Here is a 14,320-nt window from a genome sequence, read left to right on the forward strand (position 1 = left end):
AACCACCCCCTGTGCTGGGTCGTTGTCATGTGCCAGGAATGCCTGGCATATGCGTCCTCAGCAACCATTAAATGTAAGAAAAAACAAAAAGTCCTCTAGCAAACCTCGCCTGAGATCAGGTTTTTTTTTATTAATTTTTTTTCAATTATGAAAGTATGATAACATTTATGAGAGACTCAGAAGATGCAGAGTGAGATTAGTTTTGAACAAAGCTCTTTGTCATGCACTCATGTAACTTTACTGCAGACGGTTCTTGCAGTTGTTCTACTGAGGTGTGTCAGAGCAGAGAACCAGAGGGCTACTAGCTTCCAGGATTGCCCATACATTTCCATTTGTGGGTTGCCCTGTGGAGTAAAAAGTTGCAAAACATTTGCCTGTCCCCCTTCTGACTTAGATTCACTGTCATCTTTCAGAGCCTTGAACCACAGTAGGGCTCTGGCTTCATGCAGTGGTAGCTGAATGGTGAGGCCCGTGACAGCAGTGATGTTCTCATCCGCCAACATTTACTGAGTCTTAAGTGCTTAGATTGTGGTATATGTCGGTTGTCTCATTTAATCCTCACACATGGGGCTCCATGGAGTTTACATCTTTTTATACATGAAAATAGAACTGTGGCCAGAATCACATAGCTAGAAAGTGGCAAAAACAAGATTCTGACCCCAGTTGTCTGATGCTGAGAGCTTGGCTATATTCCCAGTATGCTATGATGCCTCCCTTAGCAGCTGTTCTGTATGTTTCATTTTATGTTAAAAATGAAACTTCCTATTGATTTCTTCCATATTCATACAAGTTTTTTTGCCAGTCGAATCCGTTAGAGAGAAGAATGCCACAAACTAGCTATAACTGCATTTTGCTCAGGTTTTCCTTGTATTTCTACCAGTTTTAGAAAGAGGTTTTTTTTCATCTTGAAGTGTTGTGCTCGAAAGATCTTTAATCCACTACCTTGATGGTTGTGTTTTCCAATCAACCATTTGCCTTCCAATCTGGATATAGATTCTGTAATTTTCCCCAGTCCTCTTTTGAAAGCATATGCCATAATAAAATAGTTCTTATCTAATCATTTCCCACCCCTCATTTTTAAACAAATAAACTGTAACACTCCCCTAATTTATTCTCCTAAAATAAAATTTATGGATACTATCCTGTGGTCAGAGGCGCCTAGCCACGCTACAGTCCATGGGGTAGCAAGAGTCAGACACAACTGCACCACTACTATTGCATAGCCTGCCTTAGTGCCGTAATTTCAGGGTCAATATTCTAAAGTAGGATATTAATATGCAACCGTGTTTTATAATATGTTAGTGCTCAGGCATGACTACACAAAAAGATATGTAAGCAGATGGTTGCACAAATACAGATTCACTACGAACACAACGCCTGTAAATTCAGACTGATGACACGTCACAAAGAGTTGGGCAGAGCTAAAGTGACTTAGCATGCACACAGTTGTGTTACATTGATGATTCAGATACCAGGAGTAGTGGTGACATATATGACATGATTTTTCAAAATAGTGGATAATTCAGTATACCCTTGATTCACAGTCATTGCATTCTTGCAAAACCATGCAACAAATAATACTTTGGGAATACTGAATTGTTTACAAGTGCTTGTACAGCACCAACTCTTTTTATAGTGATTAAGTCTCTGTATTGTGCCACAACCTTGCCAATACTTAGTATGAATGACAATTTAATTTTTTCCAATAGAGATATCAAATTATCTTCGTGAACATTTTATTTACACCATGTGACTACTTATAAGTTTGAATATCTTTTCATATGTTTATAAATCATCTCTGCTTTTTTTGTCTGGGACGTAACCATTTATTTCTTTCACCTATTTTTCTTTTTGCCTACTTGTCCTTCATAATTGATTTGTAGGAGTTTTTAGTACATTCTGAGTAGTGATTTCTTGTTGGTTTTATGTCATTTTGCGGTTTTAAGTCATTATGAATCATTGGCGTTAACAGTGTGCTCATAGCTAGTATGAATGAATGTGCATTTACTTGGTAGAATTCTGTTTACTATATTCTTCCCTTTATCTTCTAATTTAACTTCTAATAGGTCTAAATGGAGGCTATCAAGATGAGTTGGTAGACCACCGTTTGACAGAAAGGGAATGGGCTGATGAATGGAAACATCTTGATCATGTAAGAATTTTACAGTGTATAATTTTCCTAACTACTTACTACTTTTCATCCTAAATATTACTGAGAGTAAGAGTGTGTATGCTTGAAGTGAACTTAACCAGAGCTGCAGTGTCTTTGCAGTGATAGCTGATTTATCTCCTACTCCCCAAGCTAGAGTGTGAAGAGTAAGTCCCAAATCTTTGTGGTGGGTTTTCATTTTAGGTCATAACCAAGTGAAACGCTGTCATATAATGGTTAAAAACATAGGTTTATGAGTTTTAGGTCCCAGCTTTGTCACATCCTGCCTTTGCAATGGTAGGAAAATAGAAAAATTAAGTCTAAAAATGGGGAAGGAACTTGCCCATTACCATTTTTAGGCTTAATTTTTATATATTAAAAAAACATGCTATATTTGAATTTACAGGGGGAGTTAGAATGATATACAAGGTGCTTGTCACAGGGCCTGGTATAATAAATGGAGCTTCTCTAAATACAAATGAGAATTAGTACACTGGCACAGAATGTAAAGTTCAGTTCTCTGCCCCACTGGAAAAGAGAGTTTCCCCTCTGACTTAAAAGTGAAGAGAGGATGTCATAGCTCCTTAAAATATACATACAGTAGCTTTTCCTTTCTGAGTGGTGTTGTCTCTGAACATAATTTCTCTGATTGCATTCTTACATAAACCTGCTCTGGACAAAGATTATACTGTGCTTTCACCATACTCTGAAGAATCACATTATGAGACTGGCTGCTTCAACTGTGAAGAATCCAAAAAATACTAGTTTGAAATCTTAAGAAAAAGAAAAGTATGTGTATATATTTAAAGAGAAGCCGTAAGATAGGCTTTCAAATGTAAACTCTGTTGCTAAATCTGTAAGATTCTTAAGCCTTTACTCTGTGTATTTTGTTTACCTCTTCTCGATGTTCACTGTTGATTGTCTGAATGTCCTTCTTCTGGGGCTCCGCCTGACCTCCTGCCTGGCTCAGGCCCTCAACTGCATTATGGAAATGGTAGAGAAAACAAGGCGCTCCATGGCAGTCCTTCGGCGCTGTCAAGAATCAGACCGTGAAGAACTCAACTACTGGAAAAGACGATTCAACGAAAACACAGAGATGAGGAAAACAGGGAGTGAGTTGGTCTCCAGGCAGCACAGTCCTGGGAGCGCAGATTCTCTCAGCAATGGTAAGGGGAGGGTCTCTTTAGTTGGCAAGGGAGGCTTTTTATATATCTTTTGTTCTTGTTTTTTTTTTATATTTGAGGCTTTTTATATTTTTCTTTGAAAGGAAGATGGTACTTGATTGTGGAATTATAAAGACCTTGGGAATTATGAATAGTAAATGACAAAGTATGTCAAGAACTTGGTCAGTATCTGATATGTTCAAGAAATGGTGTCTTCCCCACATAGAATGAGAATGTTTGCCGTTTTGTTCTGTTTTCAACTCTCTACTGTATATAAGTATGGGGTGATGTTCAGAGAGTGTTTGAATGTTAAATTAAGCCTGGCTGAATGTATTTGGGACATCTCATGTACATCACATTCATTCATTTCTTATAGTAGCCCTCAAAATATTCACCTCAGCTTCCCTCCACTTTTCCCCACTCCCTGTCTAGAAAAATACCGTTTATCAACCTCTGCCTGGACAAAAAAACAAGTCGTTTTGCTGTACTAAGCTGGGTCGTCCCTTCCTGCCTCTTCCCATCCTGAAGCAATAGAGATGAAAATTGTTGAGCTCTCAATCCAGGATATATCCAGGATACCACCTGAAACTATTCCTCCAAAAATGTTCCCTTGCATTCACCTAGTGGCTAAAAAAGTGCCCTGTCCAAAGGCATGGCTAGATGAGGGGCCACCTGTGATCAGACTGTTTCACCTAGAATTCTAACAAGACAGTTGTTAAGATTAATAACCCACAATTTAGGGGGAAAAAATCGCCTCCCATCTGCCTTCATTGTAGTATCTACCACATTTGGGTAGGATGTGCCCTAACACAGGAAATAAACCATAAAGTGGAAAGACATGGAGGAAGGGAATCTCTGGGATACTTGGGAGGATCCCAAACAACAGTGGGACTTTCCAGGCTGAAATAGTCTGGAAAGTAGCCAGTTCAGACTAGAATAGCCCAGAAGCTGGCTGGAGATTTCTTTAAGAAAAGGGAATTTATAATGTTTTGACACCACAGGAATAGAGTTTGAGATTGAATTTGAAATAATTACAAATTCATTTGTAATTATTGATGTAACAGAATTTGAGTATATTTATTTGGGGGAGGGGAAGAAGGAAATTTTTATTATGTCTGGTGGGCTGAAAAAAGAATGAAATTCTTTCCCACTGAAAAGCCTAATCAATTAATAATGCCTGCAACTGAAAGATCAAGGTGTACCAATATTTAAAGAATCAGCTGAAAAGGACTTTACCATTGTTACAGCAGAAAGTATATATATGTGTACATATATGACCTACAGAGAGGTGATGCTCCTAGTGTGGTTTGGGAGACCTTAACTGTGAACAGTGGGTTCTAAGCCAGGCACTTTTCTTTAGTCATTAATCCTGGATGCCCCTCAGAACCCATCTAAGGACCTTTGGAAAATGTGCCATGGCCTCAGCTCCAGAGGTTCTGAGTTAATTTGTCTGAGATGGGACCTGGTCTCCCACAGTAGAGAACCATTTCTTTTTGTTTGGGGCGACCTCATGAAGTTGTTTATGGTTGTTTTTTTTTTTTAACAGTCAAACCGTATAGCTCATTTTAGAAAACACAGAAACATATAAAGAATTTACTAGTTCATCATCCCACACTGAAGAGCTTTGGAATGTATCTGAGAATTCTGTATTACAACTTTCTGTTGATTTCTTTGAAAACATAACTGTGTATTAAACATGTTTCTCATATTGAAGATTTTATAAACAACATTTTAATTACTACTACAGTATTCCACCATGTAAATATACTATTATTTTTTTAAGCCATTCTTATTGTTGAACTTAAGGTTTTTTGCTTATCTTTTGTTTTATGGGAAGTGATATATAAAATCTTTATAGGTGGGAATTTTTCCTTCAGGATACCCTTAGCTGTAAATTAATGAGTTATGGATACAAGCGTATTTGTTCACTTGATCTTGTTTTGTTTTAATGGATGAGATAGTTAATATGGGGTCAAATCTAACATTTTATTTGTAGTTTTTCCTTGACCTTGATCCCTTCCCAGAGCACAATAAATTTCATCTATATTCAAGTTCTATGTGTTTGCATATTAGCTATCCAACTTTAAATTCTCCAAATAGTTTAAATTTTCCTACCATCAATTGATACCCATCCTTTACCTGTTAGAATGAAATAACTATCATATGCTAATTTTGTTCATACTTAAATATTATAGTCTTAAGTATTATAGTCTTTCTGACTATATTAGTTATCACTTCTGGTAATAATAGCTGTATGGACTCTTACTGTGTTCCTGCCAGTGCTAATAAGCCTTTTACATGGGTTTTCAAGCCTGCCTATGGAGATGATAGGAACTACCATTAGATTCATCTATAGATGGCAAAACTGAGGCTTAAATAAGTTAGAAACTTGGCATAAGTAGTCCTACAGCTTATTAAGTTTATTCCAGAACCAGCATACATGCTTGGCAATTAGGATAGCTTCCCTGTAATGTCAAACTTAATTATTATAGCTTCAGAATGTGTTTTAATATCTGGTAAAATTAGATCCCCTTCGTTTTCTTGGATATTTCATTTCTGTTTTTTTTTTTTTTTAATGGAATTTTAAAAAATAAACTGCATTGCAAAAATGTCAAGCAGTACAGAAACATATAGATTGTGAAAATCTTCCCTATCCCACTTTTTACCTCCTCCATTCCTGGGCTCACTTATTAGCAAATTAGTGTTCCTAAGAAATGTTGTATGCCTATACTTAAAGATAATTTTTTTCTCAGCTTTTTGTTTTGAAGTTTTCTAAACACATAGAAATACTAAAAGAGCAGCAGCACAGGGGCCAGTCATGTGCCCTGTGCCTCAATCCACCGTTTTTTCACGGTTGCCGCACTGGCTTTCTCAAGTGCTTCATTCTGTTTCTCCTGCTAGAGCATCCTCTTACAGAACCACAGTTCTTCCTGTCCCTCACTTCTGATCTAAATACTTGCATTCTCTGTCTGACCTTTGATTAATAACCTCTGAAACTCTAGTTTTCTTAGTAAATGAGCTGAAAATTTTGACTTCTGGAAATACCATGAAGATACCACATCTTTATCCATCCATATGTTGATGGACGCAGGTTGCTTCCATATCTTGGCTATCGCAAATAATGCTGCTATGAACATTGGGGTGCTTTTATCTTTTTTAATTACTGTATTCATTTTCTTCAGACATGCACCCAGGCATGGAGTAGCTGGATCATATGGTAGTTTTCAGTTTTTGAGGAACTGCCATACTGTTTCCTATAACGTCTGTACCGATTTACATTCCCCCAACAGTGTACAGGGGCTCCCTTTTCCCCACACCTTCGCCAGCATTTGTTATTGTAGTCTTTTTGATGATAGCCATTCTGATAGGTATGAGGTGACATCTCATGGTTTTGATTTGCTTTTCTCCAGTGATTAGCAAGAGAGCATCTAAAAATTAAGCGTACTATTATAATCTGATTTTATTCCTTGTCACGATATTTTTTCCAGTAAATGAATGTGTATGTTTGAATCTTTCTAAGTGGTGAATGAGAGTTTTCCACAAAAGTAAAACATGCCAATTATAGACAGTTCTGCGCTATGCTGTTTCTCTCTCTCTCTGTAGATTCTCAGCGGGAATTCAACAGTAGGCCGGGAACAGGATATGTACCTGTGGAGTTTTGGAAAAAGACTGGTATGTCTGTCTGCTTAGGGGTCACATGTACTCACTGATTTGAGTGTAGAGTACATATTTGTGAAAAGGTGATCTTCTCATAACTTCCTCTTCAAAAATCTCTAAGTCCCTGCTTCTTCCCCTTTAGCTGTCCCCACTTCTGGACTGCCTGTTGTGTTCCTTGCTGGTTGAGAATTTGTAGTGGCTCTGTACAGTCCATCCAAGTCCTTTTCACCTGCTTCTACTGGGAGGCATTAAGTAACCGACTCTTCCCTATTTATATGCCCTGTTTCTGGAAGTATAGCTTAATTCGTTTCTGCCTGTCCTCATCACTGTATTCTCACATTCCCACATTTGGTTCAGTCTGCTCTTCCTTTCACCTTCACTGTCTCTAGCTTCATCAAGGCTGTTCTTGCTAGGTGTCATTTTCTACAAGAATAAGGGAGGGTAGGAACTGCTTGTTGTGGAAAGACACGGATTATGCTAACCTCATAATTACCTTATCCAAATACTAGTCTTTTTTTCCTTCTTGCCTCCCTTTCTCAGTAGAATTAATAGTTTTGGGGTTTCTCCCTAAGAAAAAATTTATTTCTACAAAAAGATTAATACCCACTTAATTTCAAGACCATAATATAAACAAATAGACAGACACATCATGTTATGAGAAATACGGATAACCCTATTGCAAAATGTTTATTTTCACTGACAGGAAAGTACAAAATGATGCAACCCTGACCAATTAGCCCCCAAAGTCTTTAACACCTAATTATTGACAAAATTTTAGAGGACCCTGTTAATTTCACTAAATAATTATTAATGGGTTAATAAGATTAAAAATTAATGAATAATAATAATGAATTATTAAGTATTACCACCTGTGAACACATGGGTATTTTGAAATCATTTCTCATTTGCATGCTTTTGAATCTTTCCTTTTAGAAGAGAGTGATCCAGGGACTTCCTGGTGGTCCAGGGTTAAGACTCCGAGCTTCCAGTGCAGGGAGAACAGGTTTGATCCCTGGTTGGGGAACTAAGATTGCACATGCCACATGGCACAGCCAAAAGAATTAAAACGAATTTAAAAATTATAGTAAAAAGTAGACTTACTTAGTGGGTTAGCGGTTGAGAAGCTGCCTACCAATCCAAGAGATGTGGGTTTGATCCCTGGTCTAGGAAGGTTCCACATGTGGTGGGAGCAGCTAAGTCTGCAGATGGCGACTACTGAGCCCACACACCCCTGAGCCCATGCTCCACAACAAGAGAAGTCGCTGCAATCAAAAGCCCACCCACCACAACTGGAGAAAGCCCATGCACAGCAGCAAGGACCGAGTGCAGCCAGAGATAAATAAATTTTAAAATAACAGTAGTGGAGTCATGCTCAAAATTCTCCAAGCCAGGCTTCAGCAATACATGAACCGTGAACTTCCTGATGTTCAAGCTGGTTTTAGAAAAGGCAGAGGAACCAGAGATCAAATTACCAACATCTGCTGGATCATGGAAAAAGCAAGAGAGTTCCAGAAAAACATCTATTTCTGCTTTATTGACTATGCCAAAGCCTTTGACTGTGTGGATCACAATAAACTGGGAAATTGTGAAAGAGATGCGAATACCAGACCATTTGACCTATCTCTTGAGAAACCTGTATTTAGGTCAGGAAGCAACAGTTAGAGCTAGACATGGGGGGGAGGGGGGGGAAACTAGACATGGAACAGCAGACTGGTTCCAAATACGAACAGGAGTACGTCAAGGATGTATATTGTCACCCTGCTTATTTAACTTATATGCAGAGTACATCATGAGAAATGCTGGACTGGAAGAAACACAAGCTGGAATCAAGATTGCCGAGAGAAATATCAATAACCTCAGATATGCAGATGACACCACCCTTATTGCAGAAAGTGAAGAGGAGCTAAATAGTCTCTTGATGAAAGTGAAGGAGGAGAGTGAAAAAGTTGGCTTAAAGCTCAACATTCAGAAAACGAAGATCGTGGCATCTGGTCCCATCACTTCATGGGAAATAGATGGGGAAACAGTGGAAACAGCGTCAGACTTTTTTGTGGGGGCTCCAAAATCACTGCAGATGGTGACTGCAGCCATGAAATTAAAAGACACTTACTCCTTGGAAGAAAAGTTGTGACCAACCTAGATAACATATTCAAAAGCAGAGACATTACTTTGCTGACTGAGGTCCGTCTAGTCAAGGCTATGGTTTTTCCTGTGGTCATGTATGGATGTGAGAGTTGGACTGTGAAGAAGGCTGAGCGCCGAAGAATTGGTGCTTTTGAAGTGTGGTGTTGGAGAAGACTCTTGAGAGTCCCTTGGACTGCAAGGAGATCCAGCCAGTCCATTCTGAAGGAGATCAGCCCTGGGATTTCTTTGGAAGGAATGATGCTGGGGCTGAAGCTCCAGTACTTTGGCCACCTCATGCGAAGAGTTGACTCATTGGAAAAGACTCTGATGCTGGGAGGGATTGGGGGCAGGAGGAGAAGGGGACGACCCAGGATGAGATGGCTGGATGGCATCACGGACTCGATTGACGTGAGTCTGAGTGAACTCCGGGAGTTGGTCATGGACAGGGAGGCCTGGCATGCTGCAATTCATGGGGTTGCAAAGAGTTGGACACGACTGATCGACTGAACTGAACGATTTGGAATGACTCCTTACAATCCATGATTATAAGGAATGATCCCGATTTAGACACAAATTGTTAAAGAAGCAGTGATATAAAAAAGGACTACACCAAAGCCTTTGACTGTGTGGATCACAACAAACTGTGGAAAATTCTTAAAGAGATGGAAATACCAGACCACCTGACCTGCCTCCTGTGAAATCTGTATGCAGGTCAAGAAGCAACAGTTAGAACTGGATATGGAACAACAGACTGGTTCCAAATAGGAAAAGGAGTATGTCAAGGCTGTATATGGTCACCCTGCCTATTTAACTTATATGTAGAGTACATCATGTGAAATGCTGGGCTGAATGAAGCACAAGCTGGAATCAAGATTGCTGGGAGAAATATCAATAATCTCGGATATGCAGATGACACCACCCTTATGGCAGAAAGCAAAGGAGAACTTAATGAAAGTGAAGGAGAACTTGATGAAAGTTGAAAGAGGAGATTGATAAAGTTGGCTTAAAACTCAACATTCAGAAAACAAATATCAGGGCATCTGATCCCATCACTTCAATGCAAATAGATGGGGAAACAACAGAAACAGTGAGAGACTTTTTTGGTCTCCAAAATCACTGCAGATGGTGACTACAGCCATGAAATTAAAAAAACGCTTGTTCCTTGGAAGAAAAGCTGTGACCAACCTAGATAGCATATTAAAAAGCAGAGACATTACTTTTCCGACAAAGGTCTGTCTAGTCAAAGCTATGGTTTTTCCAGTAGTCACATATGGATATGAGAGTTGGACTATAAAGAAAGCTGAGCACCGAAGAATTGATGCTTTTGAGCTGTGGTATTGAAGACTCTTGAGAGTCCCTTGGACTGCAAGGAGATCCAACCAGTCCATCCTAAAGGAAATCAGTCCTGAATGTTCATTGAAAGGACTGATGCTGAAGCTGAAACTCCAATACTTTGGTCACCTGACCAAAGTATTGCAAAAAACTGCAAAAAACTGCAAAAAACTGACTCATTGAAAAAGACCCTGATGTTGGGAAAGATTGAAGGCAAGAGGAGAAGGGGACCACAGCAGATAAGATGGTTGGATGGTATCACTGACGCAATGGACATGAATTTGAGTAGGCTGGAGGAGTTGGTGATGGACAGGGAAGCCCGGTGTGCTGCAGTCCATGGGGTCACAGAGTCAGACACAGCTGAGCAACTGAACTGAACTGGAGCAAAGGAAAGGCAGCCCAGGAAATGCCCACCTGTCAATGAATGATTATGTGAATTTACAGTGTGGCACCACAGAATATTATCTTACCATTAAAACTAATCTGGAAAACTACATAGCACTTCAGAAAAATCTTTGCAGTTGGCAGTGGGGAGGTATATATTATATTACCAAGACATAAAGTAGAATTATGGGAAATGAAAATAGTTATCAGCATCACCCTTGACATTTGGGGTGAAAACTCTTCTTGGCTGGAGCAATATGATGGAAAGTTCTAGGTTGGCAGCCTAGAACCCTGTGTGTGAACCCCCTTTGAACCTCGGCCATGTGCAAGAACCAGGCAGTAAGGGAGTGTCCTTAGGTTTCATGGTTGTCCAGTCTTGTGGACTCAGAGGGAACGTCATTCACATTGGGACCTAGGACTGAGGCTTAGGTGCATACTGTATGTCACCTGGAGTATACATCCTGTGGAAACTAAGCAGGGTCTGATGGGAAGAACTGATTAGGATCCAAGTTGGGTAATAGCAGCTGGGGTTTTTGTAGCCCAGAGCACCTAGCAACCTTCCCAGAACTATATCTTCAGGCAGCATTTCTCCACTAAGTTCAGTCTTCTGTACCTAACTGCCTCCTAGTGATTTGTACCTAGATGCACCTCAGCCTTCTTGCTTACCTCCACACCAGCATTTTGCTCATTATCTGTTTCAATGCACAGCACTTCCATTCTTCACCTTTACCTCCACCTCCAGACCCTTAGGTGCACCAGCCTCATTCTGTCTCACCCCCTCCTCTGTGTTACTTGCTCCTACCGACATTCAGAATCTCTATTTATCAGTCAGATTATTGACCAGCCTCTCAGTTGGTGTCTCTGCCCTCACTCTTTTCATTGTGCGTAGATCCCTTTAGGGTTTCACATTTTCTTTAGAAGGGCCAAATTCCTTAGCGTGAAATACAAGACTAGAAGATTCCTTTCCACCAACCATCTCAACCAAGACACATTTTCCTGATCCTCCTCTGCCACTTACAGACCTGGTCACCTTTCCCCTTGGAATTCTTGTCCCTGATAATGAAAAGTATCATGTCCCCTCAGCCACACTTATACTTGATCACGGTTGTGAAAATATGTTACATCTTAGTCACCGAGGTCGCCTCAGCACCTTGCATAGTGCCGACAAGTGATTGAGTCTGCAGACCCAACAAATGATCACGTGAATAGACAAGTGAAGATAAGAATGAAAGTGAATGCCATTGTCATAAGTATTTTTAGAAGAAAAATCATGTTTCACCTCTGTCCCTTCTTTGAAATGATGTGGAGTAGGAGGGGAGAAATTTCTCGGCCAGTTGATTTTACTGTCACTTTCTTCCAGAAGAAGCTGTGAATAAGGTGAAAATTCAGGCCATGTCAGAAGTACAGAAAGCTGTTGCTGAGGCAGAGCAAAAAGCCTTTGAAGTGATTGCAACCGAGAGAGCTCGAATGGAGCAGACAATAGCGGACGTCAAACGGCAGGCTGCAGAGGACGCCTTTCTCGTCATAAACGAGCAGGAAGAGTCAACGGAGGTCAGAGCACTGGGGGCCGGGGCTGGGGGGACCAAGCCCACTGCTTTCCTCTCAGGTGCAGGGCAGTAAGAGCCAACAGTCCTCTCTTGAACTAGATAATTATAATTTTTATTCAGTTCCCGAGAGGTTTGTTTCTCGATTATTATATTCTTACATATTGGCTCATTATATTGGTTTAAGTTATGAGAAGTCTCCCTGAAGCTTGTGGAACTGCATGGCGACAGTGACCACCCCTGCCTGAGTGGGCTTCCTGGGCGCCATGTACAGAGCTCAGTGTGTTTGTGGTCTTTGTGATCCTCACAAGGGGTTGTGGGTGTTGTTGGAATCCAGCTTTGCCAATGAGGAAACTGTGATTTCAAGAATTTAACTGACCTAATCCCACATCACTGAAGCCAGAGAAAGGCAGGGCAGGGTCCTGCAGTATCCAGTCTGTTTACAAAGAGGCTACTTATTTCATGGATTGAGGGGATAGATCCGGCAGGCCTGCCTGCCTGCCCTAGGACATGGTGGTGCTTTGTACCACTATGAGGAAAAAAATAATTAAAAGGCACATGACAGAAACATCCTAACAGCCCTTTCAAATGTAATGAAATTTTTCTTTAACTTTGATTTCAGTTACTTTTCAGGTTTAAGACGAACTTTTAAGTCCTGAAACAAGTCTGTTTCTATAAATAGGTAAATCCCATGTACTCTCTGGGATATTCCTGAGGTTATAAAGAACTGAGCTTTTTTGTTGGTGGTGGTTTTTTAAACGACAGAAATTTTATTTTTTCATCCTCCTTAAATCTTTCTCAAAGAATAGTGTTAAGCATGACAATGTGAAGATGAACATGGCTGACTATCGTGTGGCCATTGAGAAAGGATGTAGGCAAGTCCTGCTGTAGCCTTTCCAGCTGACTTGGAAGAAAATAGTTCCTCTGACTCTCCCCTTTTCCTTCTCCTCTCTTATTTGTTTTTGTTGTGTATTGGATTCATTATAGCCACCCATATCAATATCTATATTCAAGGCACAAAGTGACTTGCAGGTGAGGCATACACTGGCACCCATCCCTGCAAACTTTCCTTCCAAAACAAGGCAGGATAGCAGGGCGTATGCTCTGAGTGAGTTTGTATTGGACCAAGAGAGCTGGTTTCCTCCAGTTCACTCAAAAAGTTCTGCTTGATATCTAGCGGTACCCCTGGAGTTTTTCGTTCATCCTGTGAGAGGTAGTTCGGTACAGCAGAAGGAGCCCAGGAGCCCTGAGCACTCGTCCCAGTTCCCCTCACACTGGGAGCGTCCCCTTCGGGGGTCAGCTCCTTCTCTGTATAGTGGGTGAGTAGCAGCCCCTGTCCTGCTGGTCTCATACTTTTTAAGGAAGATACAATTAGATCACAGCTGTGGAAGTGTTTTTAAACTGCAGTGCACTGTTCAGACAGAAAGGATTTTATTATGTTGTTAACAACGTAGGTGTGGCAGCTCCTACTCTTGCAGAGCAGCTGCGTCCTCTGGGGCCAGACCCAAGCATCTCCCTTGGAATGACACCTCAGGTAGAGATACCCTTCTGTCCCCAGCCTAGATTTCCTGGCAAACGTGATGGGCTAGCAGTTGAGTATAAGATAGGAATCATTTCTCCTTTGAGCCAGGTTTGAAATAAGGTCAGGAAACTTCGGGCTTTGGGTCATTCTGATACAGGTGTTCCCCAGGCCACACCTGGAGTAGTAACTGACATACACTGATGGCCCCTGCTTGTCAAAGGATATTCTGGAATACCATCTCTGACTTCCCTGGCCAGTAACTCAGAAGATTTGTAACCTTCCCCCATAAATTACAAGGTCTGTTTGGCCATGTGCTTTGCTCCATCTTTGAGGAATGCTGATTTGAAGGGTGATGACCACAGTAATTCTTTCATCATGTTTTTGGCAAAGCCACAGAGATAGGGAATGCAAATTGTCCTTTTCACCCTAGCTTTTCAGTGGTGGT

General features: G+C 40.6%; 1 protein-coding gene across 6 annotated transcripts in view; it reads left to right on the forward strand.

The window, feature by feature from the left end:
- The window catches only part of CBFA2T2 (CBFA2/RUNX1 partner transcriptional co-repressor 2), a 137,557-nt gene that overhangs the window by 117,003 nt on the left and 6,234 nt on the right, over window positions 1–14,320 (forward strand). For 2 of the 6 annotated variants that reach the window (XM_069546925.1, XM_069546923.1), the window contains exons 7-10: window positions 2,067–2,152; window positions 3,120–3,315; window positions 6,916–6,984; window positions 12,173–12,360. In XM_069546925.1, the coding sequence (XP_069403026.1) occupies window positions 2,067–2,152; window positions 3,120–3,315; window positions 6,916–6,984; window positions 12,173–12,360 (539 nt within the window). Of the gene's footprint in view, window positions 1–2,066; window positions 2,153–3,119; window positions 3,316–6,915; window positions 6,985–12,169; window positions 12,361–14,320 lie in introns of all 6 variants that reach the window. The other 4 variants (XM_069546924.1, XM_069546922.1, XM_069546927.1 and 1 more) reach the window with 2 other exon arrangements.

Source organism: Ovis canadensis, chromosome 13, assembly GCF_042477335.2.
Source record: "Ovis canadensis isolate MfBH-ARS-UI-01 breed Bighorn chromosome 13, ARS-UI_OviCan_v2, whole genome shotgun sequence".
Lineage (NCBI taxonomy): Eukaryota > Metazoa > Chordata > Mammalia > Artiodactyla > Bovidae > Ovis > Ovis canadensis.